The 26,196-nt window shown below is 38.7% G+C and overlaps 1 protein-coding gene across 2 annotated transcripts in view; it reads left to right on the top strand.

Moving 5' to 3' along the window:
• The window catches only part of HIPK3 (homeodomain interacting protein kinase 3), an 80,557-nt gene that overhangs the window by 43,560 nt on the left and 10,801 nt on the right, over positions 1–26,196 (top strand). For both annotated transcript variants that reach the window (XM_054067247.1, XM_054067248.1), the window contains exons 3-12: positions 11,667–11,790; positions 16,527–16,646; positions 18,445–18,531; positions 19,246–19,430; positions 20,213–20,372; positions 20,759–20,882; positions 24,012–24,133; positions 24,283–24,407; positions 24,515–24,676; positions 25,654–25,950. In XM_054067247.1, coding sequence (XP_053923222.1) covers positions 11,667–11,790; positions 16,527–16,646; positions 18,445–18,531; positions 19,246–19,430; positions 20,213–20,372; positions 20,759–20,882; positions 24,012–24,133; positions 24,283–24,407; positions 24,515–24,676; positions 25,654–25,950 — 1,506 coding nt within the window. The remainder of the gene's footprint in view (positions 1–11,666; positions 11,791–16,526; positions 16,647–18,444; positions 18,532–19,245; positions 19,431–20,212; positions 20,373–20,758; positions 20,883–24,011; positions 24,134–24,282; positions 24,408–24,514; positions 24,677–25,653; positions 25,951–26,196) is intronic.

Genomic DNA, 26,196 nt, shown 5'->3' on the forward strand with positions numbered 1-26,196 from the left:
ATTACATTTTTTTCTTCTGGCAATTATTTTTCTTTGAGGGCAGGATTGTGTCATGGGCAACAATCCAGTGGTCTACAGGTCAGAATAATAGACTGTGAAAGCTTTATCCCAATACGAGTACAGAATGCGCTGGAGGTCTGAGAGAGATGAATGACATGATAGTGCTCTGCCTGTTCAGGAACATTTGTGTTGATTTTTGTTTGAATTACAGAAAGCTCACCAATGTAATTTTAAGTCCGTTTATAAGCCTGAGTTGCAAAATTTCATCAGAATATCATCATCCAGATGGGCACACATCAGCAATGAAAAAAAATAATGTTTCATCATGGATGGGAATGTGAGCAGATTTTCTTACCTTCCCAGGTACTTCTATGGCGTGTTCATTTCCAGTGCAGTGTCCCTGCCTGAAGAACTGTCGTGCAACAGATGTATGACAGAAAATGATTTCAAAGAGTTTCATGGTTTATTGAGCTCTTGAGGCTGAGCTGCAGATCTGCAGCAAGCAGGCATGTCATTGCCCTGTAATGGAGGGCAAACTCTTCTGCAAGTATTGCTGCAGAATGAAAGGAATTTTCCTTTGTATTTTAAGGCTAGATTTTCTTTGATCTTATTTGTTCTTTCTTTTCTAGCTAGTTGATATAAAGTAACAGTGTGATTCACATGATTCTTGACAAAAGAGCCATATCCTTTGGTATTTTACCTGAACTATGCCAAAACGAGAAACAAATATAAATGAATGAAACCCTCATGCTCATGAGTCATATCAGAAACTGATACCTTTTGCTGTTCCATTTTGTCTGGTGGGACACCCTTGGTAGGGTGTTTACGGTGGGATCAGGCTACTTCCTTCTTTAGGACTTGCTTCTTTAGGTTGTTATTAGGTGTAAAAGCAGGAGGAGCCTTCACACAAAAATGACTTGCAGGGTATTCATGCTGTTCTTGAGGAAGATGCTACAAGCAGCTACCGTGTGCTATTGTAGAAATTCCTTCCTGTTCAGCTCGTGTGCTTGGGCACTGGGAGTCTCTGCAGACCCTTGTAGAGTTAGGAGTTGATATTCCCACAAAATCAACACTAACAAAGCAAGGAGTGGTGGAATTTACATCTGGTGTCTCTGATTTGTGAGGACTCAAAATCTCCTGCACTGTGCTGTTCGCATTTTTGTCATATGCCTGTTTTGAGCTGGAAATCGTTAGTGTTTGATCCTCACCTCAAGGGGAGGCCAGTTTGGGGTTGTCAACTGCTCCACCATGGAGTCTTGCACAGTTGCCTGTGCTTGCGCTAACTTCCATCTGGATTTCAGGCAAGTTAATTTCAAGTTAGATTTTCTTCAAAAATAGTCTGGACAATTCATCAGCTCATCTTGGGGTTTTGTTTTGGCACAAGATTTTGGATGTTTTCATTTCCTGGGTCTTGCTTCTTTTCCCCTCCCATCCCTCCTCCCCGCCACCCCGATTAAGAGAAAATAAAAAAGAGAGGAACAGTGCTAATCCCCCCCCGCCACAGGTGTTTGTGGCACATGGAGGCATGTCAGAAAGAACACACTATACTGTAGAGATGATCTCCTTAAATTAGATGCGTGGGCTGTTATTGCAACTTGGGTACTTGGAATGACTGCCTGTGAAACTGCAGAAGGAAGGGTGTCTAGGTCTTTCTGGACAGCTGTGCATGTATCTATATGTACATACATCTGCACCCGTAACAGCGTGCAATACCCTGTCCTTGGGCAGGATTTGGGAGGCTGCGCACACAACTGTGTACTCGGTAGAAGGCAGGAGATGGGGAGACTCACCTGTTAAGAGAAGAAGGGAGCTACTTGTCACGGGTGAATTCAGTGTCCCATCTGACCCATATGCCTCATTCCACACATTGACATTGTCAGTAGGAGTGGAGCGTGGCAGAGTACGCTCTCTGCTGCAGGTGAGGGAAGAGGCGATGTCTGTGCAACCCTCTTTTGCAGCCGCTGACTCTTTAAAGGATAAAGCACTGCAGAGTGGTTTCACAGTTCAGAGTAAAGTGTACAAGCGCAAGTACATGAAGGATATTGTCAAAATTCCGTTATTGGTAAGTAACCTCATTTGATTCTTTGGGTATTGACACTTTTCTATCCAAAACATAAATAAAATGTATTAAATTGCAGACTTTATTTACCAATAAAGCATCTGAAGAGTTTCTCTCTGGATGATTTTCTTGATTATATTGCTACATCAGAATCTGCTTCCCTTAATTTTCACGTATTTCAAAATCTGCTTAGCATATCAAGTGCATAAATAAATCACTTGCTAAGTTGCAGTCTTTCTGAGGAAAACCAAAATCATGAAGGCAGAAGCATAAATATCTTCTGGTTTTAATAAAATCAACATCTCATTTCTCTAGAAAATATCCATTAGTGAATAAGTGGAAAAGAATCTTTTGAAATTACTTCTGATTTTATTATTCTCAGCTGAAAAACTAAAAAAGAAATATCTAAATTGTTGTTATCTTTAGTATGTCTGGTATGTGATAAGAGAGGATGTATTAGACTAAAACTTGTGATGGGTCTTTCAAAACAAAATTATTTTTCAGTATTGGGAAAGAGCACTAGGAGAGTTTACTTGTCATTTGGTTTTATTTTATGAAATTACCGAAGAATTATTTGGTTTTTGTCTGGTTTTATTTCTTATTTCCTGTTATCTTTTTTCCTCCCTCTTTGGTTGAGAGCTGTATGTTCAAATGAACTTTTTTTGCAGTGGTTGCTTGTTTTTGTGAGTAGTTACATATTTGGGCCACTCTCTATATAAGGTTTTAAAATCTTATCTCCTTCTGAGGGTCTGATCAGCGTTCAAAGTTAAACTAGCAGCTGTGTGTCAGTCTCATATATAATGGTTGTGGGCTGTGATGCTGAGGTGTTCTCTAGCTATTGAATGTTCCATAGTTCTATAAAAAATTTTCTTTTGCTAAAATTAGGTTTTTTTCTACCAGGAAATTAGTATTCCTTTTGCATAGCACTGTAGACACCACCACAGCAATACCACGGCCTTAGAAGTTTACAGGAGATATAGTGACTCATTTCCTCCTGTCTTCACTATCACTTGCCATGTGAGGGTCTGGTAGTGCACCAAACTCCTTCAGAGGAGGGATGAAATTATGAATGAGGGAATAACTTCTCAAATCTTCTTGAACATATTTGTTCTCCCTGTGTTTTGTGATACATGGTGACATAGCCCTAGATTGCAAGGTGTTATTTTTGATTCTTTTCTGCCACCTAAGTCCAGCTTAAGTATCTTTCACAGGGTCAGTTTGAATCCTCTTGCCTTCTTAGTGTTTAAAAAAAAACCCAACCCCACAAAAAGTCAGAATTTGCTAATTCTGATGCCTAATCATAGAAGAATTAAAAGAACACTGGAAAACTGTGCAAGAAAAGCCAGGATTGTTAGTGGAAATCTAGAATGCAGTTTAGCATGATAGATTTACAGCAACAATCCTTTCAAAGTGCAGGGAGGAAGTCTCCTTGTCTGGCATAGTGTACCATACTTGTATTTCAAAGACCAAGTGTACATTTAACATGTGACCCTACTAATCTATTCTAATGTCTCAGTGGGCTTAAAAGCAAGAGACGGTTCAATGATGAAAGCGTTCTTAGAAAAAAAAACCTCGTGTGAACGTCTTATCTGTAACACAACTTTTTAAAATACTTCTATAAATTTTACTGTCATAATTCTTACTGTAATGACACGGCTTTACAAATAAAAAGTATTCTGAGCATGGACAAGGCTGACGAGGCTTTTTGACTCGGATCAGTGGATTTGGTTGAGCAGCTCTTATCTTTCTGCAACAATACTGATTTTAATATGTGAGAAATGAGAGATAAATATGTTGTCAGATCCGTGATCTATTACATTCTAGTATTTTGTTTCTGGAGAAAATTTACCATAGCAAAACATTGCACTTCAGTGTCTTCTGATGCAAGTTTCTTTCAGCCTATGCAACTGATGGCTGTTTTTATTGTACATTAATGTGAACCTTACTGTTTAATCTAGAGCTGTTGTGGTTATTTTTTTCTGTTGATTCATTCTTAAACAGTACTTATATTTTTTACCTCAACAGCGGCCCATGATTCAAAGGCTAATTGTATTGTGGCTTTAAAAAAAATACTTTTACATTTACATCAGTCTTTAATCTCGAAGAGAGTGGGGGATTTCTTGGCCTTATATAGTGAGGCAGGGCATTAGAATCACCTGGGTGTTTCTCTTCCATTGTTTTTTGTGTAATTTGAATAATGTTACTGCTCATTCATTCTTTCTGGAAGCTTTATAGTTCTAACCACAATTTCTTGTATCCCAAGTCTCTTCAAGTCTTTAATTTATATTGTCCTTTTCTGCGTCTTTTCTATTTGATGTATCCTTTTTCAGATGGGGGTGACCAAAACTGAACACAGAATTCAAAAGTGAACACACACAGTTCCAGGTGAGGGAATATCACTAGTTTTATGTAAGACATAATGATTTTTGATATGTGTTTGTCCTTTAAAATGAGTACTGATATCTTGATTATTTTTGCTCCCAGTTGTAAGATGTTTTTCTCAAGTAATACATAAAGTTGTCTAGGTTTTTTTTTCATTGGAAAGCTGATTAATTTATAATATATTAATCCCTGTGGGTAATAAATGAATGAATAATGTACATTAATCTTCACTATGGTTTATTGTACGCCATGTATGCTCTACTGCCTGTCATTGTATTGATCTAATTGCATATTTGAAACCTTCTCCTTCTGCAGTCCATCACAAATGCACTAGAGAGCCAACTGTTCTTTTTATCTTTCATCATCCAGATTTTGTCATTGCGTCATTTGTTCCCATTACATCCTTCAGGTGATTAAAGTGTTCTTGCCTGTGGTTTTTTTTTCGAAGTGTTGCCACCTTGATTTGGATCCCTCAAGCGTAGACTCTTTCCTGTGTTCTTGCAGATCTCTTAGAAGGGTTTACACTCTTCCACATTTGTGATGAAGAATGGTGATTGAAGAAAATTAACTGTACATGAGAATACTTGTTAGAATGCCCATTGCCATCTCATTAACTTATTAGCTGTATCCGATCTTTCTCTTAGACCTCCTTTCTTTAGAAGATTTACACATCTCTCAACCCATATCTGATTATTTCTTTCATAAAGGATATACTTGTGTTATGCTAGTAATGATGGTGGTGGGTAAACTGTTATTATCAGGTTTGTAATCCAGTTTTACTAGAAATATCTCAAATTGGTTTCATTGATATGAGTTCTTTTGATGGGTGGCTTTGAACAAGTCATAGATAAACATCCTACCCTTATGATGGCTTCTTTGCATAATCGTTGTAATGATGACAGTGTGCTTTATTAGGCATTGTCACAAAGCAGTGGTAATTAGCGGTAGTAACATTTGGCTTATGAGAAGAGTATAAATTTTGTATTGCTCATAATCATAGAATCAAAGAATGGTTTGGGTTGGAAGGGACCTTAATGATCATCTAATTCCAACCTCCCTGCCATGGGCAGGGACACCTCCCACTGGATCAGGCTGCCCAAGGCCCCATCCAACCTGGCCTTGAACACCTCCAGGGATGGGGCAGCCACAACTTCCCTGGGCAACCTGTGCCAGTGCCTCATCACCCTCATTCTGAAGAAATTCTTCCATATGTCTAGTCTAAATCTGCCCCTCTCTAGTTTATACCCATTGCCCCTAGTCCTCTCACTACAAGCCTTTGCAAAAAGTCCCTCCCCAGCTTTCTTGTAGCTCCCTTCAGGTACTGGAAGGTTGCTGTAAGGTCTCTTTGGAGCCTTCTCTTCTCCAGGCTGAACAACCCCAACTGTCTCAGCCTGTCCTCATATGGGAGGTGCTCCAGCCCTCTGATCAACCTTGTAGCCCTCCTCTGGACCCATTCCAACAGTTCCATCTCTTTCTTATGTTGAGGATTCCAGAACTGGACACAATACTGCAGGTGAGGTCTCACAAGAGAAGAATAGAGGGGCAGAATCACCTCCCTTGACCTGATAGCCATGCTTCTTTTTGATGCAGCCCGGGATATGGTTGGCCTTCTGGGCTGCAAGTGCCCGTAACAGAAGTAGAAACACTGTCTGTGTTTACCGTCAACTGTATGAATATACAGAAGCCAAAAATAATGGAGTCTGTATTAAAATTCTCATTTAGTGTGTTTTAAATTGCAAAGTCTAAATGGCTTGATAAAGCTTATATGCCAGTTTGGAAGGAATTTAACTGCAAAGCCTGTAATGAAGTGGTAATACTGCTAAGGATATACCGGCAGTCCTGATGTCCAGCACCTTCAGAGTAGGCAGTAGCAACTGGGGCGAGAAAGTAGCTCTGTGTTCCTTGTACAGCACCTTTACCTTCAGCTTCTAGTGTTGAAGTTGGTTATGGGTGGTGGATAAAGGTTTTGGTCCTGGAAAGAAATCACATAGGTGCGTTGAAAGAAGTGGGAGACTGAGGGGAGGAAGGCTATTTGTATATTCTTCAGTCATCTGGAGAGTGACAACCTGATGGTCAATAAATAAAGCAATAGCACATGGTAGACAATATGTTATCTCTTTCATACTACCAGAAGGGAAACAGAAATTAAAATTACTCAGTCTTTAATCTCTTTTCTTTGATATGCGAGGGGATACATAAAATTGCTATAGGACCTTCAGTGGGAACATATTGGAGAAATTGATTGTGCATTTGGCAGAATTTTTCATAAAGTTGGCAGTTCCAGGAAGCTGCTGGTTTTATTGTTTTCTGCTGTTACTAGTTGTTATTGTGTACATTAACTGTCGAGGTTTAGTATTTTTATTTAACTTTTATTCTGAATTGGATTTCTGACCGAAGTCTTCTAGGTAATGATAATTTGAAATGCCTTGACTTCTTACAGATTTTGTTATGACTTATTTTTTTAATATGGCTAACTATTGTTCTTTATTCTTTGTTACCCCAGTGTACAGGTTGGAAGAATTTTCCTGTTCCTGTGCTAGGGTTTAGGTCTTGCTTGCTTGCTTGCTTGGTTTTTAGTCCTTCCTCAAGGAATTATTTCACAGAATCACAGAATCACAAGGTTGGAAAGGACCCATTGGATCATCGAGTCCAACCATTCCTAACACTCCCTAAACCATGTCCCTAAGCACTTCATCCACCCGTTCCTTAAACACCTCCAGGGAAGGTGACTCGACCACCTCCCTGGGCAGCCTGTTCCAGTACCCAATGACTCTTACTGTGAAGAATTTTTTTCTGATATCCAACCTGAACCTCCCCTGACGGAGCTTCAGGCCATTCCCTCTTGTCCTGTCCTCTGTCACTTGGGAGAAGAGGCCAGCTCCCTCCTCTCCACAACCTCCTTTCAGGTAGTTGTAGAGAGTAATAAGGTCTCCCCTCAGCCTCCTCTTCTCCAGGCTAAACAACCCCAGCTCTCTCAGCCGCTCCTCGTAAGACTTGTTCTCCAGCCCCCTCACCAGCTTTGTTGCTCTTCTCTGGACACGCTCCAGAGCCTCAACATCCTTCTTGTGGTGAGGGGTCCAGAACTGAACACAGTATTCAAGGTGCGGTCTCACCAGTGCCGAGTACAGAGGGAGAATAACCTCCCTGGACCTGCTGGTGACCCCATTTCTGATACAAGCCAAGATGCCGTTGGCCTTCTTGGCCACCTGGGCACACTGCTGGCTCATGTTCAGTCGGCTGTCAACCAGCACCCCCAGGTCCTTCTCTTCTGTGCAGCTTTCCAGCCATTCTTCCCCGTCTGTAGCGCTGCATAGGGTTGTTGTGCCCCAAGTGCAGGACCCGGCATTTGGCCTTGTTAAACCTCATCCCATTGGTCTCGGCCCAGCAGTCCAGCCTGTTCAGATCCCTTTGCAGAGCCTCCCTACCCTCCAGCAGATCGACACTTCCTCCCAGCTTGGTGTCATCTGCAAACTTGCTGAGGGTGCACTCAATGCCTTCATCCAGGTCATTGATAAAGACATTGAACAGAGCTGGACCCAGTACCGAGCCCTGAGGAACCCCACTTGTGACTGGCCTCCAGCTGGAGTTAACTCCATTGACCACCACTCTCTGGGCCCGGCCATCCAACCAGTTTTCAACCCAGAAGAGTGTGCGCCTGTCCAGGCCAGATTTTTTTATTGTGTTGCTTCATTCTAAGCTGTCTGACGTGCTGAAGCTGAATTATTTCATGAAATGTTCTGGTCTTTCAGCATGTTATTGGAGCAAATTATGTGGTTTCTTTCCTCATAAGCTTACAAAAAGCTGTGGAATAGGTGTAATAAAATAATGATAAATAATGATGTAATAAATAGAAATGTGACTATACAAACAAGCAGCTGAAGCAAACATTCATTTGCATCTTTCATCTTTTTAAATATATCCAATTGAAAAGTCTGCTTCAAGGGAGCTGATTTGAGCTGTGCTGTGTCAAGTGAGAAAGGAGGATTTCAAATGTGTTAATCTAGGAATTGTTGCTTGTTAAAGGGAATCTTTCCAGAGTAGTGATACTGCTTTTTAAATTCTAAATAAAGTTTTCAGTTAATATTTTTAATTAGTGCTTCTTTACGATTGGTAAGAAACTAACATTGATAAGAGAGAAATAGATGCTTGCTCTGTAAAATATTGCTTTTAATTTCGTTTAAGTACATTTAAATTAAGTTTTGGTATCCTTAAGAAGTTTAGAAAATTCTGTTGTCCTCCCTGTGACTTGGTATGGGAAAACAGATACTATTTACTAAGTTGGGGATGAAGTTGGGGACTACAGTACCTTCTGGTGTATTGAGTACCTTGTCATATGTCAGTAGATACCAAGCAGTAGTGTGTGTGGTGGTGTTTTGAGAGAGAGAAGTACTAAGTTACAGTCATTTTTGAGTAGTCTGCTGTTAAAGTGACTGTGTTGGGACATCTGGAGTTCCTACCACTTAATATCTGTGGCTATAGATAGGGAAGATAATGCCTTCCTTTTAGGCTGCATGTAAAAATATTTCTTACATGAAAAAAAGAGTTGTAGATCATCTTAAAAAAATAAAAATTGAAGAATGACTCCCTCTTTAACTCTTTCCTCTCCGATTCTCCAGACAGATTTTTAACTGGAAGATTAAAAGGAGAGAGAGAAGAATGTGCTTTTGAGCATTAACAATTTTCCTTTATCAAAAATGTTTGAGCTGGTTAAGACCAACCTAAACACAATCAAACCCAGTACAAGTTCTCCTGTAACATTTTCTGCTGTGGGAGAGTTGGTCCATTTTAAGGACCAGCAGGCTGCCATAGTAAGAGGTGTTGAACCTGAAAAAACAGCAAACTTAACGTTTTGTGGAGCAGCAGCTGTTCATCTTCCTCACTTCATGCTAGCCCAAAAATTTATTTTGTTCCCTGTACTGTGGTAAGGTGCGGGTAGCCTTGCTTGTATTTGTAGAATGTATTTGTACATGTATTTCCTCTTCCATTCTGGGTAGTAGGTCAGGTTTTGGAAATTGAGGAGCACCGGTCTTGCCTCTCCTTAAATACATCTTTTTTTTTTATTTGGTTTTGTAGCACTTTTATTGTTATTGCATAACTATTTGGAAGCCATGAAAAACTAACAGATTACTATATTGTGAAATACAGTAAATGTTCTTTTTTTTTTGTCATTGCATCTACCCTTATACTACTTTTATTTACAATCCTAACCCTCCAAAGAGATGAGCGACAGACTGACTGACTGTGGCTATTTTTATACGGTGCACATATTAACTGTTGAGTAAATGTAAGAGGTTTTAAAGAGCTTATTTTAGCAGAAGCATTTGTTAAAGCCCCTATATCCATAGGCTGTGTGTATATTCATTAGCTATTCAGGGCTGTAATATAATACAACAAAAGGATTCATATTTTAACAGAGATCTGTAACAACCGTTTGCAGGCTGGCACCCTGCCAGTGGCTGAAGGCAGATGTTTCTTACGGTTATTTCTAGCCTTGCAGCATCTAGATGTATTAAATCTATTTCTCGGATAACGAAACCAGCTAATACTTAGTGCAGTGTCATGATCCTGCATTACAAAAATATGTTATGTTTGATCCCTAGAAGTTTACTGTAATCAAATCTTTGAAGGCAGTGGAAAACTGAGCCTCTCCAGTTTCACTGCCAGTGTGGCAAGATTTATCCTTCGTATAATTGCATCCGAAACAGTTTGTGACAACTATAGGAAGAACTGAAGCACTGGCATGAATGGAAAGTACATAAATTTTTAACAGAATATCCTGTCCTGTAGACTTTCTTATCTGTGGAAAGTCTCGGATTTTCCATGTAGCAGAAGCCCAGGTGGTTTCACAGGTCAGGGATGGGGCAGAGCCTTGGGAGACCTTACCTGGTGGTGAATATGCATCCTTGGAGCTTGGAGCATATCTGCATACAGTTTCTGACATATACTCCGTGCGAAAAGGGGTGGAGGTGCTTCAGCTCTTGGTCTTCTTCCAAAACAGCTTCTCTGTCCCATTGTAGCATGAAAATAGGAATTTGTTCCCAATCCAGTACCTTTTGGTGAATTAAAGAATATTTTGATAAAGGGAAACGTCAGAGGAGAAGATAAATGAGAATGTGGGAATTTACTGTGGTCAGAGTTTCTGTTTTGTATGTGGAGTGCCAATATGATGCACCAGCATGTCCTGATACGTAAGATTTTTAAGTTTCTACATAGGTGAGAGATCACAGTTTTCCCCAACAGCATGTTACCTGGTCAGCTGAATGCTACTGTTCTGCCCAGCTGCAATGAGAACTACCCTGTTAGTTTCAACCCCTTTCCTGCTGTTCTGTGGTGTGTTAAGCTGGTGACAGATTATCTGTTTTAAAAGTAAATCACTTTATAGTGTGATACTTCAAATAATACTTTATGTCTCTGAGCCTCTTTCTGTATTAGCGTGCAGATATATTTTAATTCTTTTTCCTTTTGTTAATAGCTTGAATGAACCTGGAGGAAGAGTTTAAAAAGAACAAATGCAATTAAAGTGGATATCTGTGAAATACTTGTGAAGAGAAATATTAAATGTCACTTTAGCAGCTGTGTCAGTACTAATTTTTCTAGTTCTTGAGTACAGAAATAAATTCAAATGCCATTGGTTAAATAATTCACATTTGTTTTACGTAAAAAATAAGACCTGCTCTCTTTAGTAAAGGCAGTGATTTAATTTAAGTGATTTTGAAATTGATCACATTGAACTGATTTGAGTGCATTAAGGGATTTGCAGTTATGTAATTAAGTTGATATTTTACATAGCTTTAAGTGTACTGTCCAATTGGAAAGTGTGCAAATGTATTTTCAGATAAACTTTTTGTTTATTTGTTTTTGAGATAAATGACTTTTGTCTTTAGAATGTAGTTACAGGCATGTGACGTGGAGCGGATGAATCATTTGGGACATAGTGGAGGAATGGCAATGTTGAATCACTGACATTCTGTTTTTCAGATATATCAATTATTTTGATGTATGCAGCAATCTGATACTTGTAGGTAAAAAACATCTCAGAGCTGCAAAATTTTACCATGGATTATCTAGGTTAGAAAAAAACGCGATTTCTGATGTTATGATTTTATTGAAATAACTAGCCTGTGTTTTCAAATAACAGATTTTTGGGGTTTTTTTTGTCATGTTGGATTGTTGAATTACTTTTTTTCCCTAAGGAAGAAATTCAGTAACCGTGTTTAATTTACAGAGCACCAGAGATCATACTGGGATTGCCGTTTTGTGAAGCCATAGACATGTGGTCGTTAGGGTGTGTGATTGCAGAGCTGTTTCTTGGATGGCCACTGTACCCAGGAGCACTGGAATATGACCAGGTAGTAGAATCAATTTCACAAGCATATGCACACTTTTTGCAATTTAAGAATTTCAGATTATTAAATCCAGCATTTCAAATGTTAATAACATCCCCTATTAAAGTAGTATTTCTTCAAGTCTGTTCAATACTTTTAATCTAGTCTTATTGGTTGTCCTAGAAACATAAATCCTGTTTCTAGACTGGGGTGTGTATTGTGCTCCTTTTCTGATTTGAAGTTAAATTTATTTTGTTTTGTTTTTTTCTTTTCCTGTCTTGCATAATAAATATTAGTATTGCAGCTGCTTTTTCTGATGGAAGCCAAAGTTTGTGGCTGCTATCGTTGCACTGTAAATCCCTCTTTTGCTTCCCGTGAGTGGGGTTGACTCTGGAATGTCTGTTCAGATGTTGGGATTGGTTGCTTTCTGAATACTTCCTGATGCTTTCTGGAAATCCGCCATAGCTCAAAGATTTGAGAGCTTATACCTCACGATGAATGAGAATCAAATGTTGCCATAATACTGTATATATGCAGTGATAAAGCTTAAAGGAGTTGAAGCTGTGTTTTTTTGTTGTTGGAGTTTTCAGCTACTGACACCGTTGGCGTTAGTGAGCTGATTTTTAAAAAAGGATGTTTCTAATGAAAGATGTAGAACATCTTCTATTTAAAACATTTAAGAGAGAGAAGTCTTTAATTTTCTAGCATAATGTGAAATTTGAAAAGAATGTGATCAGCACTCTGACTATCCTTGACTGGTTTTGAACGTTGAAAGTGAGGAAAACTCATGAAAATCCCACATGTAGTAGTACTGGCTTGTTACTAACTTCTACATCTTTGATTCAACATTCACTTCAGGGGCAGTTCCTCCAGCTTGTTGTTCAGGTTATTCAAATCCTGATCTTCATGTAGTGAGCTTTTGGCTCCCCATGCTTACATATCAGACCTACTTGTCTAAATCCTATTATTAAAACCACTGTTGGGATATATATTGATTTTTGTGTTGGCTTTGGTAGAATTTCATACTTCAGTTTCCTTCATTTACACAAAATTCAGTGTTTCATGGGTAGGAAGTAGGCTATAAGGGGAACAGGAGTTAAGCCCTTGATGCATTTAGAAGACGTTTGTGCAGGGTCTTGCTGTTAAATTGGAGAATGAAGGAGGAAACAACTAACAACCATGTAATTCATCATGTTCTTTAAGGAGAAAGTGAAGTCATTTGTTTTTGGAAAGAATCTGTAATCCTGTCTCAAAAATTTCCAAGAACTTGACAAATTTATTCACCTCTTGTTTTAAAAGAAACTGCAGGAAACGATCTGGACTTTCCAAAAAAGTGCCAAAATGTATGATTGCCAGAAATAATTTCACTTTTGACCCCATACAGTGCTTAAGTAGCTGTTAAAAGGGATGCTGCTGTGGCTGAGGAAGGACCTGTAAGTCTGGTTCATGGTCTTCTGGTCATAATGTCACATGTAGGCAGATGCTGCTTCTGGATGTGAAATGTGGCTTTGGACTGCATCTTATGATTCAGTAGGGATTTGAATGGTGGAGAATACTGCCTGTGTCCCGATTCTGCCCTCAAATTATCTTGTGATTTGTCACAATGGCAGCAGCCCAGACTGTTAACGTGTGCTGATGGGCTTTCATAGCTGTGAGCTATTTTGTACGGAGAGCAGTAACAGTCAAAGCTCAGTCTCATGAGTATGAGGATTTTTTTCCGGAATGATACGAAGTCTCGTGAAAAGAAAAGGCCTTCTTTCCCCCACTGTACCACAGCCATCTTGTCATGTACGAAACCCAGGCAGAGGAAGGCAGTTTACTACGGTGCACAGAGCGTCTGCCTTTATAGTGCTCATTGGACCATCTTTTCTAAGTTTTAGACAGCCAGGTTCCTGAAGGCAGTGTGTTCCTGTCACTTGGTTCTTGCCATTATAGGCCCAGGGCCAACCAATATGGCTTGACTTCTAGATACTACCGGACAGTAGAAGTAAACATCATTGTCACCAATGACAGCAACCTTCCAAGGTGCTGTACTTTTTGCAAAGTACTGTATGGATTAGGGGTTAATCTTGATGCCCATAAGAATTTCTGCTTGAATGTCAAGACTGACTTTAAAAGTCATCTAGTTAAAGACGGACACAACATTCAAGTTTGCTGGAAGCATCAATTAATAATTTGTCTAGCAACTTGCCTGATCTTCATGTTGGAGAAGTTGTGATGGGAGCAGATCTGGAAAGCTTGTTCCAGAGAAATTTGATTCAGAGTTTTCCTCAGTATGCACAAGTACAGCAGTTGTAAGAGGTGGCTCCCAAGGAAATTCTTTCTTCCTACTACGTAGTGTCTGTCACTGAGTAAATGAACAGGCAAGGCCTTTGTGCTGCATTTCCCCCTGGCATGGGGGACCAACAAGCCAGCCCCTGAAAGGAAGCTCTTAATTATTACATTAATTTGTGATTAAATCCAGTAGCAGCTGTACTTCTCAGTCAAAAATACGCATGTCTTCTGAGCTTTAATACTCATTAAAAACAGGCACAGGTGCTTAGCTGCTAAATTTTTTAATAAATGCATTGTCTTTTCCCCCCTAATTTCTTAGATTTGATAATGTGCTTAGAAAACTCTAGAATGACCTCTGGTCAGAGTGGTATTCTCTTTACTCGCTGATGTAGGGAATTATGGAGGCAACCAAATATCAAAAGTTGGCAGCATTGCATTATTTTGCCTGGCTTTGGTCTGTCACTTATTTTTCAGCAGAAGCCGCTCTTGGGCCCATCAGTTTTCTTCCTCTTGGATGCTCTTAGCTCTCAAGTCCTCTGTCTTCCATTGAACTCATCTTATCTCCCTGTTTCTCTTTTGGTATATTTCTCTGCTCTCTCCTTTTGATTTTTTTTCCTTTCTTCCATTCTTTCTTATTCCCTGGCCTCTCTATATCTTTTCCAAGTAGCCCTTCTATGGAAGTGTGGGACCCTTAGCCTCCTCTTCTCCAGGATAAACAACCCCAGTTCCCTCAGCCACTCCTCATAAGACTTGTTTTCCAGACCTGTCCCCAGTTTCATTACGTTTCTCTGGGCATGCTCCAGGACCTCAATGTCTTTCTTATAGTGAGGGGCCCAAAACTGAACACAGTACTCAAGGTGTCCCCTCAGCAGTGCAGAGTACTGGCCACACCATTTCTGATACAAGCCAAGATGCTGTTGGTCTTCTTGGCCACCTGGCCACACTGCTGACTTATGTTCAGTCAGCTGTCAACCAACACCCCCAGGTTGTCTCTGCCAGGCAGCTTTCTAGCCGCTTTTCTGCAAGCCTGTAGCACTGCACGAGTTTCTTTTGTCCCAAGTGCAGGACTCTGCACTTGGCCTTGTTAAGCCTCATCCCGTTGGCCTCATCCCATCAATCCAACCCTTTTAGATCCCTCTGTAGAGCCTCCCTATCCTCCAGCAGATCGACACTTCCAGCTTAGTGTTGTCCACAAACATGCTAAGGGTGCACTTGGTCCCATGTGGATCTCCAGAAACCTCCTACACCGTTTCCTCTCTGCCATATTACACTTCCAGCAGACATCTGGTAAGTTGAAGTCTCCCACAAAGACAAGGGCTAGCAGTTGTGAGACTTCTCCTAGTTTTTTATAGAATAACTCATCAGCCTCTTCATCCTGGCTGGTCTGTAACAGGATGAAGACTCCCACCACGATACCTGCCTTATTAGGTGAACCTCTGATTTTGACCCATAGACATTCATCCCTATCATCACCGTCAGAGATTTTGAAGCTGTCGAAACTCTAACATAGAGGGCTACCCCACTACCTTTCCTTCCTCACCTGTCCCGTCTGAGGAGTCTCCCTCCATCCCAACCTGCAACAAGCTCAATTTTCAGTTATTGCCAGTTATTTTTTAATTCTTCTTTCTTGAAGGCTTTTTTAATTTCTAAAGAAATATTTCTGGGGTTGCTTCCCCCCGTTGTACAGTGATTTAACATTGCATGCACAGTAATTAAAAACACATTGTAATGTGTTGTTTCAACAGGTTTCTGTTGAAGCTTTGAATCTTAACTATTTTAGGTAACACTTTGTATCATCAAATATAAGAAAGTTAGTGAAAAATGTATAGTACATTATCTTCTAAAATAAATACATGTTAATTATTTCAGTGGAAAAGAGCATCTGACCATTTCAGGCATAAAGCTGATCCATTCCCATCGTGTTCAGTAGCAGATTCTCTGAGATGAGAACAGAGGTTGTACATGCACTCTCTTTCCAGGGGAACATTTGCTGGAGATGCAGTTGTGTCAGACATGCAAAAGACTGATACACTGGAAACAGCAAACAGGAAGAACTTTTATAGCATTGTATAATGAGAGTATGGCCAAAAAAATGATCAAAAATGATCAAAGCAAAGCACTCCTACAAATTTTCCTGTTTAGAATGAGAATACTATGTTTAGGGTTTGAATGGGTTGAGTAGGTGGTGACAGCCACTCTCCCCAGCTTCTCATTTCTCTGACTGAACTTAAAAGCTTGCTTATATAGGTCACCTCAAAGGTTTGTTTACGTATGGCTTTCTCTGAGAGATGAAGAGCGCAGTATCAAGCGCTGAGCGTTAGGTTTATCTCATCTATGAGATGTGGTTGTCGAACTACTGTGCTCTAAGGGTCATTTGTTTTGCCATTTTTTTAAACGAGATGCTGGGTTTTCAACTGTACAGATCAGATTTTCAAAATCAGAGGTAAATAATTTCCCCCTTTTTTTTTTTAATTTTTTGTTCTCAGATTCGTTACATTTCACAGACTCAAGGTTTGCCAGGAGAGCAGCTGTTAAGCATGGGAACGAAAACTTCAAGATTTTTCTGTAGAGAAACGGATACACCATATTCCAGTTGGAGATTAAAGGTAAGCAGTATAATATAGTAGAAAACAATATATTATTTTGTTAGCAAAGAGGCCAAGGTTCAGTTTGACATTGTTAGCTCCCTTCCACATCTCCTGTGATTTTTGTCAGTCCAGGCTCTATATCCCTTCCATTTTTCCCATTCCCTAGAACCACCACTCTGAGCTCATACCCTGGTTTCCTCCCTGCTGACTGACCCAGGGGCAGCTCTGATGCAGCTTCGTGGCTGGGTGGCCAGTGCGCGGGTGGGTGCCAGTTGAGGAGAGAGCATTGATTTCAAATTAAGACTTGTATCTCCAGAGATACTGAATGAGGTGTTTTTTTTTTAAATTTCTCTTGCTTGGTCACTGCTTTTTGCTTTCGTTTAAAATTTGATCTCTGAGCTTCAGGACCAGAAGTTCCTCAGAGAAGTGGGATGAAGAAACAATATGGCTATGTACAGCTCACATTGCTCAGATCTCATCGTAAAACAGTTGTTGGCTGAAAGCTGCAGTACAGTGAAAGCAGATGAAATTTAAAAGATGTACTTTTATGTTCTGCACGCCTTCCTTCTCTCCAAGCAACATCATTGCATGTTGGCCATAAGTAGAGCTTTAATTTCCTATGCAAACATTTATTTTTTTAAAATTGTGCTATGTCACGGCACTGCTTCACCAAATTAACGGAGGGCTTGGGGAGTCAGGAAACAGTTACAGTTGACATAAAATTTCTGCAGTAATAAACAGCTGAGGAGCTCAAAGCACAAGTTGCGTAACTCCCTGCAGTAACTTGGTCAATCCCTGGCATGCGTTGGGCTGACCGGCTGGGGCTGGTGCTGCCCAGCATAATGCTGCCAGTCGCGTTATGTAAGGATTCTCCGATTACACTGTCCTGATTATTCCAGCTTTCTGTTCTTTTCGGGTGGTTGATCATTAGGTGACAGTTTACATCTGGCTTTGGAGAACCTAAATGAGCTCTTGATGCAAACAGTCCTCCCCATTTTCAGTAGCAGTTGCCTTTCAGAGGTTGAATCTCTCACAGCAGAATAAATGCTGTATTGAGGGAAGAAAGGAGTTTTGGTACCAACTGTTGATCATTACTCACAGTTTTTTTCAAAGTTAATTTTGGAAACTTTTCCGAAATTGGTGTGTTAAATTTTTTTTCCCCTGAAGTCCTGCCTTGCCTCCTGCAACATAGACGCTCCAAACAAAACTTGCCTCCTGGTGCTGTCTATGTTGGAGGAATAAATTTGTAACAGAAATTGGTATTCCAGCTTGTAGATCCCCGATAGGTGATCACACTCATTCTCTAGGACTCAATTGTTTGTTTCATACTTCATTTAAATTACTGTTGTGTGTGTAATAAATAAAAGTATAAAAATAACAAAAGAGAAAACAAAGAGAGGAGTCTGCCTGGTTTTTACTTTATTTTTATACAGTGATGTTGCTGCTGTTTGAAGTTAAAGGTCTGAGTTTGAGGAAACGTGTAAAATAAAAGTAATAGAAAATCTGTAATATATAAAAATATATGCATGTGAAAGAGTTTCATTAAACAACTTTTTGCTTGGCTCTCAGTGCTTCCCGTGTGATTTGTGAACCATCTATTGTAATTCAGTACTGTGATCACTCAGACGTGAAATTCAATTGTTTTTATATTTCAGTTTAGAAAATGAAAGTAGTCAGCAAAGTAGCATACAAATACATAATTGCAATACTAATAATTTTTTTAAAACCAGTTTTATTAGGCCAATAAATATGTAAAGTAGCTGTCAATGACCTTTATTGTCAACTTCTAAACTCAGCTTTCCTTTGTTTTTTTGAGACTTTGGAAGAGCACGAGGCAGAGACAGGTATGAAGTCTAAAGAAGCCAGAAAATATATTTTCAACAGTTTGGATGATATAGTGCATGTGAGTATTAAAGCATTTTTCCTTTGCAAAAGGAATATGTGATTTTAAAACATTATACTAGTTAGAAATAAGCACCTTTTAGTATATCATATATTGTATATCAGTCATATCCGTTTTTCTTTGTATATGTTGATCTGAGGAAAATGGATACCTATATCAGTCCGTCGAGCTTTTAATAGAGATTTTCCTTTGTCATTGTTGGTGCTAAACAATGGTATTTGTCCCTGTGGTGGGGAAACCCTTTTATTTTATTTTTTTCTCATTTTGAAACAAACCTGAACTGAAAGGTTTCCTCACCTTTCTGTAGCTTTATAACTCTCTAGTCTGTAACAAAAGGAAAATTGTCACTCTTCCATATGCTGAAAAGACAATCAAATCTTTTTGCAAATTTGGCATTAATACATGTTTGAATTTGTGTTTTGAAGAATGCCTCTGTAATTTAAGTTACACCATGTACAGATCTTCATCCCAAATCTTGCTTTTTAAATTCCAAGTTACAGACTGGAATAAAGCCTTCAGGGTTTTTTAGCTGGGGAGGGTGTGAGGGGATTAATGTGTGTGCAGGAGAAAGTCACCAATTCCAAAGCAACTGTACTGGGCTAAGCTAGCAAATTCACCATGTCCCACATGATATAGTCATTGAATGTAAGTATTTTATAGCAGAAAGCAATAAAACCAATATGCATATCTTCTGTCTGTTTTGTTCATTGTCAGGTGAACATGGTGATGGATTTGGATGGAAGTGACCTGTTGGCAGAGAAGGCGGATAGGAGGGAGTTTGTCAGTCTGTTGAAGAAAATGTTGCTGATCGATGCTGATTTAAGAATCACTCCAGCTGAGACCCTGAACCATTCTTTTGTTACCATGAAGCACCTCCTTGATTTCCCTCATAGCAACCAGTATGTAACATGCAAGAATTGTTTTTTAAATTCTCTGTTGTAGTGGTTTATAAGTATAATAGTGTTGGTTTGTCTGCTGTCGGAGAGAAAAATCTTCTGTCATTCTTGTATTGTCTTAGAGAATTCTTTCAAGCACCTGCAATATTACGTGCAACTACTCAGTCAAGAAAACTGTTTGAATAACTTCGCTGTTTTCTGAAAAGTAACATTTAGAGCAATAGATTTTTAAGTTATCATATATATGCCTGGTTGATAAAATTCCAACACTGCGGAAACTTGGGCTTGATTCTTGGAAGTATGAAGAGGCTTAGTTCCTGTCAGTCCTGAAGAGCTAGGGCAAGCATTTCTGCTTGAGATGAATGTCTCAGATACCTTCTTTTATGCATCAATTAATGTGGAATATATCAAAAGTTTTCTTGCAATTCTGGTATTGTGTATTTCACTCTGGATTTTCTAAAGTGCAAGCATTTCACTGAAAGAAAGAGCTTTCCATCCACTTAGCTTACTGTCTTCCCTGCTTGCATGCAGTTGTTAGAAAATGGCGTATAGATGCATGGAGGGGGAAATAGCAGTGTTTTACTTGATTTTAAAATATGCATTACAAAGGCCTGACATGAACATAGTAATAGCAGTGTTTCTTTTTTTCTTCTTTATATGATGCTGTTCTGTGAAACTAGGAACTGTGGGTTTGAACTGTTTTTTTTTTTTCTTGTTCTGTGAAATTGTTTTATACCTTTAACAGCATGGAATTCTAATTAAAGCAACTTTTCTGGTTTTGTTAGAGTGAAGTCCTGTTTTCATATCATGGATGTTTGCAAATGCAGATCAAATGTGTATGACTTAAGTAATTGCAATAAAGCATCACTTATGAGACCAGTTGCCTCAGGCAGTGCAGCTAATCTGACTGCGAGCTTTACCAAAATTGCTCCAGTAAGAAGTCAGGTAAAAACTTTTTTTTAATATTTTTAATCCAGTTAATGCAGTTTATCCAATTAATTTAATAATTGCAAAAAGTACGTGTGTTAAGTGAAAAAAAAAAAATCTTCTGTCTTTTACTCTCATTTTTTCCTACTGTTTGCTTAAACAAACCAACGGTTAGAATTCAGCGCGTTTCAAAATTAAGTTACAAACTGGGGTTGCTGTAGCAAAGCAGTGCTGTATTATAGTGCCCTCCGGTGGCCAAATGGGAATGCTGCCCGAGAAATGTATTTTAAATTTTAATTTTTTTAAGTTATTTTAGTTGTTTATTATAAAAGCTGGTGGCACAAATGTGTAAGAGATCTATATGCACAGTTATAACATTACTGGTATTGAATGTGTTCCCATAGGCATTAACTGCATCTGCCCATTCAATTTTGCACCAAGGGATACCACTGCAGGCAGGAACTGCTCAGTTTGGTTGCAACGATGTTTTCCAACAGGCATTGATTATATGTCCTCCAGCTATTCAAGGTATGTTTAATTGTAGTTGTTCATGAAATATGAGCATTACTGTCTGTCAGCAGTAATTGTTTTACATTATATCCACTTATGCTATATATTTCAAAGAACTTAATTCTGATTGATGTGAGTCAGATCCAGATACCTTGCACCTTTCTGAAAGAAATGGCAAATGAGCATCTGCAGAAAATCCAGAGTCCATTTTAATATACCACACTCACATATATATGCATAAGTGTACACATGTACATAATCTTGGATAAAATAGAGGGACACAATGTGAAAGCTGAAGCAAGAAAGGAGGATATTCTGAAATAAAATTTGAGAGGAAACAAGAAAGATGAGGAGAGTACCAGTGTTGAGGTGGAGTTTTTGAAAAAGTTTTTTTTGTTTCTTTTTTGGTGGTCGTATGTGTTGGGGTTTTTTATTTGTTATTTTGGTTGTGGTGATTTGCTTTGCTTTGTTTTTTTTGTTTGAGTGGGTTTTTTGCTTTGTTTCATTTTGGATTTGCTTCCCTACTTCCACGACATCCTTAGCGCATCCTAAAGATAAGGATAAGAAAATATAACAGTTCTTATGATAAATCTGTCTGGATAATGAAGTTATATTTTTTTAATTGGACTTCCAAGTGAATGTTTAAGAAAACATCTGGAACTTGGCTCTTCAATTAAGGATGTAACTGCCCTACATAAATGGTGTCGCTTTTGCGATGTGATGGTTTTATATCAGATAGAACTGCTGCAGCTTTCTGATGGCTGAAAAACACATAACTGAATCTTTGAGTGTTGATTGCATTGTGCTGGGAGGAGGAAAGGGCAGCTTGGCTGAATTCTCTTGTATTACAAAGGATAAAATTGTTTTAAGCATGCAATTTTGTATTTATGGAAAGAAATAATTGGCTGAGGGTTCAGTTATCAGAAACATTGGAATACTGTGAGTTGAAGGTGCTAACACAGAATATTTCCACAGTGTAGAAAAAGATTATATAAGGACATGCATCTCTAGAAGGACGCACAATAATGCAGTTGTCCTCTATTTTCATAATGCAAATGTAGGTCCTGTTTTTTGGAGAGGTCTTTAAAATTTCAGTTAGATCTCAGAACACATGAAGCACAACTTGTTTTTTCTGTGTATAATGGGCTGATGGGAAAGAAGCTGATGAAAACAGGCTTTTCTTATCTTAGTAATAGTCACTTATGGAGAGGGAAAGGTAGCTTATATTGTTTGCTTATTAAGTTAGCTTGATTACATCTAAATCTCCAAAGATGGAATTTATGTCTCTTGGTCATGTTCAGCTTTATGTTAGATCTTAAAATGATGGAATTTATAGGAAGTAGGATTTTTTTAAGAATTACTTCTGGATTCTTCCTTAGATCACCCTCCACAGTTTGAAGTTATAGGTATCATACTCAATTCACTCTGAAGAAAACCAAAACAAGACACTTCTATACTTAGAGCCCAGGAAGTCTTTATCTCTTTTGATAAAGACAGATGCAGCAGCGTTTATCGGTAATGTTATTTGTAACTGCTCCATCTATCTTGGGTGGTTCCAGAAGCTCGTGAAAGCTCTGAGTATTCACCCTGCAGAGTGTCAAAGGCTGTGTGAGCTAAATGCGTAGCTTCATCTGGAATTCCTTCTGAGCACTTAGTTCGGCTGAATAAATTCTTATTTAAATTTTATGTATGCTGTACACAGCAACACATTCAGTAATTAAAAAATCCTCCTGTTTTGATTATATTTAAATGAATAAATTGATTAGAGAAAAGGAAACAGTACAGGCAAATGCATTATCTGTGATCTGTATATTGAATTCTTAGTATGACAATAAATTTCCAGATTTAAGTTCTGTTACAGCTTGAATGACGGCAATAGATTGTTTTCAACACATAGGTGGCAAGTTGAGTTGCCGGCATGGAAGGAAGAGGGTATTAATGGTATCGGGCACTGCTTCAAGGTTTCCCTGCTTGGCCGCTCTGTCAGACATTTGAAGTGCTAAAGCACGCTACTTCTGGCAGAGTTAAGATGTTGCTATTCTAGATGGCTGTGTGGAAAAAATTAGTCAACAGCATTTAAAAATTAACAGCTTTGGAGGGCATGGTTATAACTTAGTATTCTGTTACAACATCAGAGAATTATATCAGGTAAAGATTTTCTTTCATCCTTTATCGTAAAGATTTTTAAAAAAACACCCACTTTTAGTCTTTAGTTTAATAGTTCTTTAGTAGTTACCTCTGAACACCTTGGCTTAGTCTTTGATGAAAGCACAAGACACAAAGTGCAGTTAGAAGATGAAATTAGTATATTTACCTAGACAATATTTTCTTCTAGTGTAACTGTTCTTGCAGTATCTGTTGGAAAAAATCTTCTTTCATTTTAGTTTAGCAATTTTATCTTAAAAATTATTATTATTAGTAAACATTGCAGTGTTGCTGCACATCTGCTGAGTATCCTGTGACAACAGTGAAATTGATACAGAGCATGAGAGGCGTCTTGTTCCTTTTATGCTCTTCTGGTGATACTCCAACAGTGCTATGGTTTGCGTTACTTTACTAAAGGGAAGAATAGGATTATGGATTCTACTGCAAATATTTGGTGAGGTACACAGAAAATTTTACATTGTTTCCTGCAAAAGAGTTGGTAACAAATAGGGGCATTATACAGGTGGCATTGCCAGCTGTAAGAGTGAGAGGAATGGATTTCAGCTAGCTGGAAACGCAGAGCATGAGATGTGCAGGAGTCAGCTGTGAGAAGCTTTGGAATTCAGTTCTGCTTATTTTTATCTGCTGCCTTTCAAATACTTTTAACGTAACTTGTGATAGAGTAAAATGCTTAGCTTTGCAGAACTTTCTGCTAAAGTCATTCCGCTTTCTAGTAGTCTGTTTCCAAATAGGATCTATTGGTGGTTCTTTCTGGAAATAACAGCATCAAATACTTGTGCAGACATGTAATGGCACAAAAATATTTTTTGGTGTTGATTTATTGGACTTTAGAATTTAAATTACGGAATTAGGTCATAAACACATCAAGAAAAAATAGTAAAATGTTAGAAAATTATCCTTTATGTTTGTACTTTGCTCAGAAAATAGATGCAAGACGGGTGTTTTGCTTAAAGCTTGGATATGTGTTTTTCTTCCTCATAGGAATTCCTACAAACCATAGTAAGCCCACGAGTTTCTCCCTGAGGGTGGATAATGCAGTTCCACTGGTGACCCAAGCCCACGCAATTCAGCCACTACAGATTCGAGCAGGAATCCTTTCTCAGGTTGGCTTATTTGTTTGTCTTGTTTGTTTTATTATTTGTAGAGTTCTGTTGCAGTCCTTCTTCTGTTTTATGCTGAAGTACAAGCAGCTAATGTAAATTCGGTCATCCCTTGTGTCTTGTGTCGTAAAATCTTCTTTGCTTTGCAACAGACGTGGTCAAATCAGACTCAGCAAATTCTGGTTCCTGCATGGCAGCAAGTAGCGCCAGTGGCAGCTCCTGCTACATCTCTGGCCTCTGATCCTGTGGCTGGCCCACAGAGGCTTGGAGACTGGGGGTAAGTCCACGTATTTCTGTGCAGTACCTTAATGGCTTTGGTATAAAAAGATCTATGGATGCAATGCGGATGACTTGTGATTTAAAACTTCCTTTATTTTTCCTCAGGAAGATGATTACCCAGGGAACCCATTACAATTCAATGATATTGCAGCCTCTTTTAACACATCAGATAACCTTGTCTGCCCCTCAGCCAATTAGTGTGGGCATTGCACATGTTGTCTGGCCTCAGCCTGCAGTTACCAAGAGGAACAAACTGTGTCAGAACAGGTTTGTAAAATATACCTAACATTCAGAGATAGTTAATCTGTAGTTACTGTTCAGGGTCCAAGGGAATAGCCAGTAAAAGTGGCATGTTTGTTAGTGACAATTGTACTTAAACGGTCTTTTGGGAAAATCAGTTCTTTCTGTCCTAAGTTTTCAGTGTTACTTTGGTAATACAGACTAGATGGAAAAATACATGCCATAGTAAGAGGTTTTAGTTCCTGTTGATTAGTATGTGCCTATTATGATAACAAAGTTTTCTTTTTAGTCTTTGGGAGTGTCTAAGAGTACATTGAGGTAGCTCTAATGAGATATACCTAAGCTGATGCGTGGGAGGGTATATCAGCTTTAGATAACTAAAAATAAAGAAGTACTATGAAACAGGGATGCAATATGCCTAACAATGATCTTAAGAATAGACTGTCTTTCACTGGTAGCCAAAAATCCGTGAGCTGCTTGATGAAGAAAACATGCCCCACTGCCATACAAAGTATTTGCAAAGGTGTGGGATGCTTGATAAAGGTGGAAAGAATGGGTTACAGAGGGCAATTTCAGCAGCCTTGTTGTTAGCAAGGGTTTCATCCAAAGGCTACCAGCTTTTATAGAATCTTTGCAGGAAATCTGGCCAGTTTTTTTTTCGCTTGTTTTTCACTCAAATGGGATTTTAGCTTCATTTTTTTGTTTCTAAGAAAGCAGATTTTCAGTGTATTGTATTAAATGTCACTGCGAATTTCAGTCTTAGATTTTACTTCGTTTGGATGTCACAACATAGCTTTTATTAGCATTTTTATGGATTTTTTTTTTTAATGTCTGAAATAATGTATGCCAAGTATTTATGAGTGTGTTTGGTTTTCTTTGTATTAGTTTCTAATATTCATCTTTTAGTCTGCATTGCTTTCTTTGTTTTTGTTGAAATTAGTACAATTTTCGGGTCTGTTTCGGTAGAGATTCACTAAATGTCAAATGGTGTGTTTTCTTCACAGGAGCAATGTGTTGCAAAATACCAATATCCAAAATTCAGCCTTTATTTCTCCAAAGATACTTAATCTGAAGGCTGTAAAGAGAATAAGTTGTATAGAAGCACAGGACAATCATAACTCAGAAGGACAGGAAAGTAACTGTTGCGAAGCATCGGTCAGGCTGGACTCTGATTCTTCTCTCTCAACCAAACAGCGCCAGGCTATCTTCATTTCCAGTTCCCCCAGCCCAGCAGTCAGTGTGATCACCATCAGCAGTGACACAGATGAAGATGACATAGGACAAACACATTCACTGAGAGAGTAAGAATCGATGCTTACTTTTACTAACATGTTAATTATATTTGTTTTAGCATAGCTACTGTATTTGATGAATCCCAGTTAGAAAAAGACAAACATTGCACTTCTAATCAAATTTCACTAAGTTAACTCCATAGCTGTATGTTATTTGAAAGTGAAAAATACTTTCTAAAGTGTGCCTCGCTAATCTATGTACATTGGGCATTTGTAACAGGAAACAAATAATTAATTATTATTTTGTAACAGATT

The sequence above is a fragment of the Cuculus canorus genome, chromosome 5 (genome assembly GCF_017976375.1).
Source record: "Cuculus canorus isolate bCucCan1 chromosome 5, bCucCan1.pri, whole genome shotgun sequence".
In the NCBI taxonomy this organism is placed as follows: Eukaryota; Metazoa; Chordata; class Aves; order Cuculiformes; family Cuculidae; genus Cuculus; species Cuculus canorus.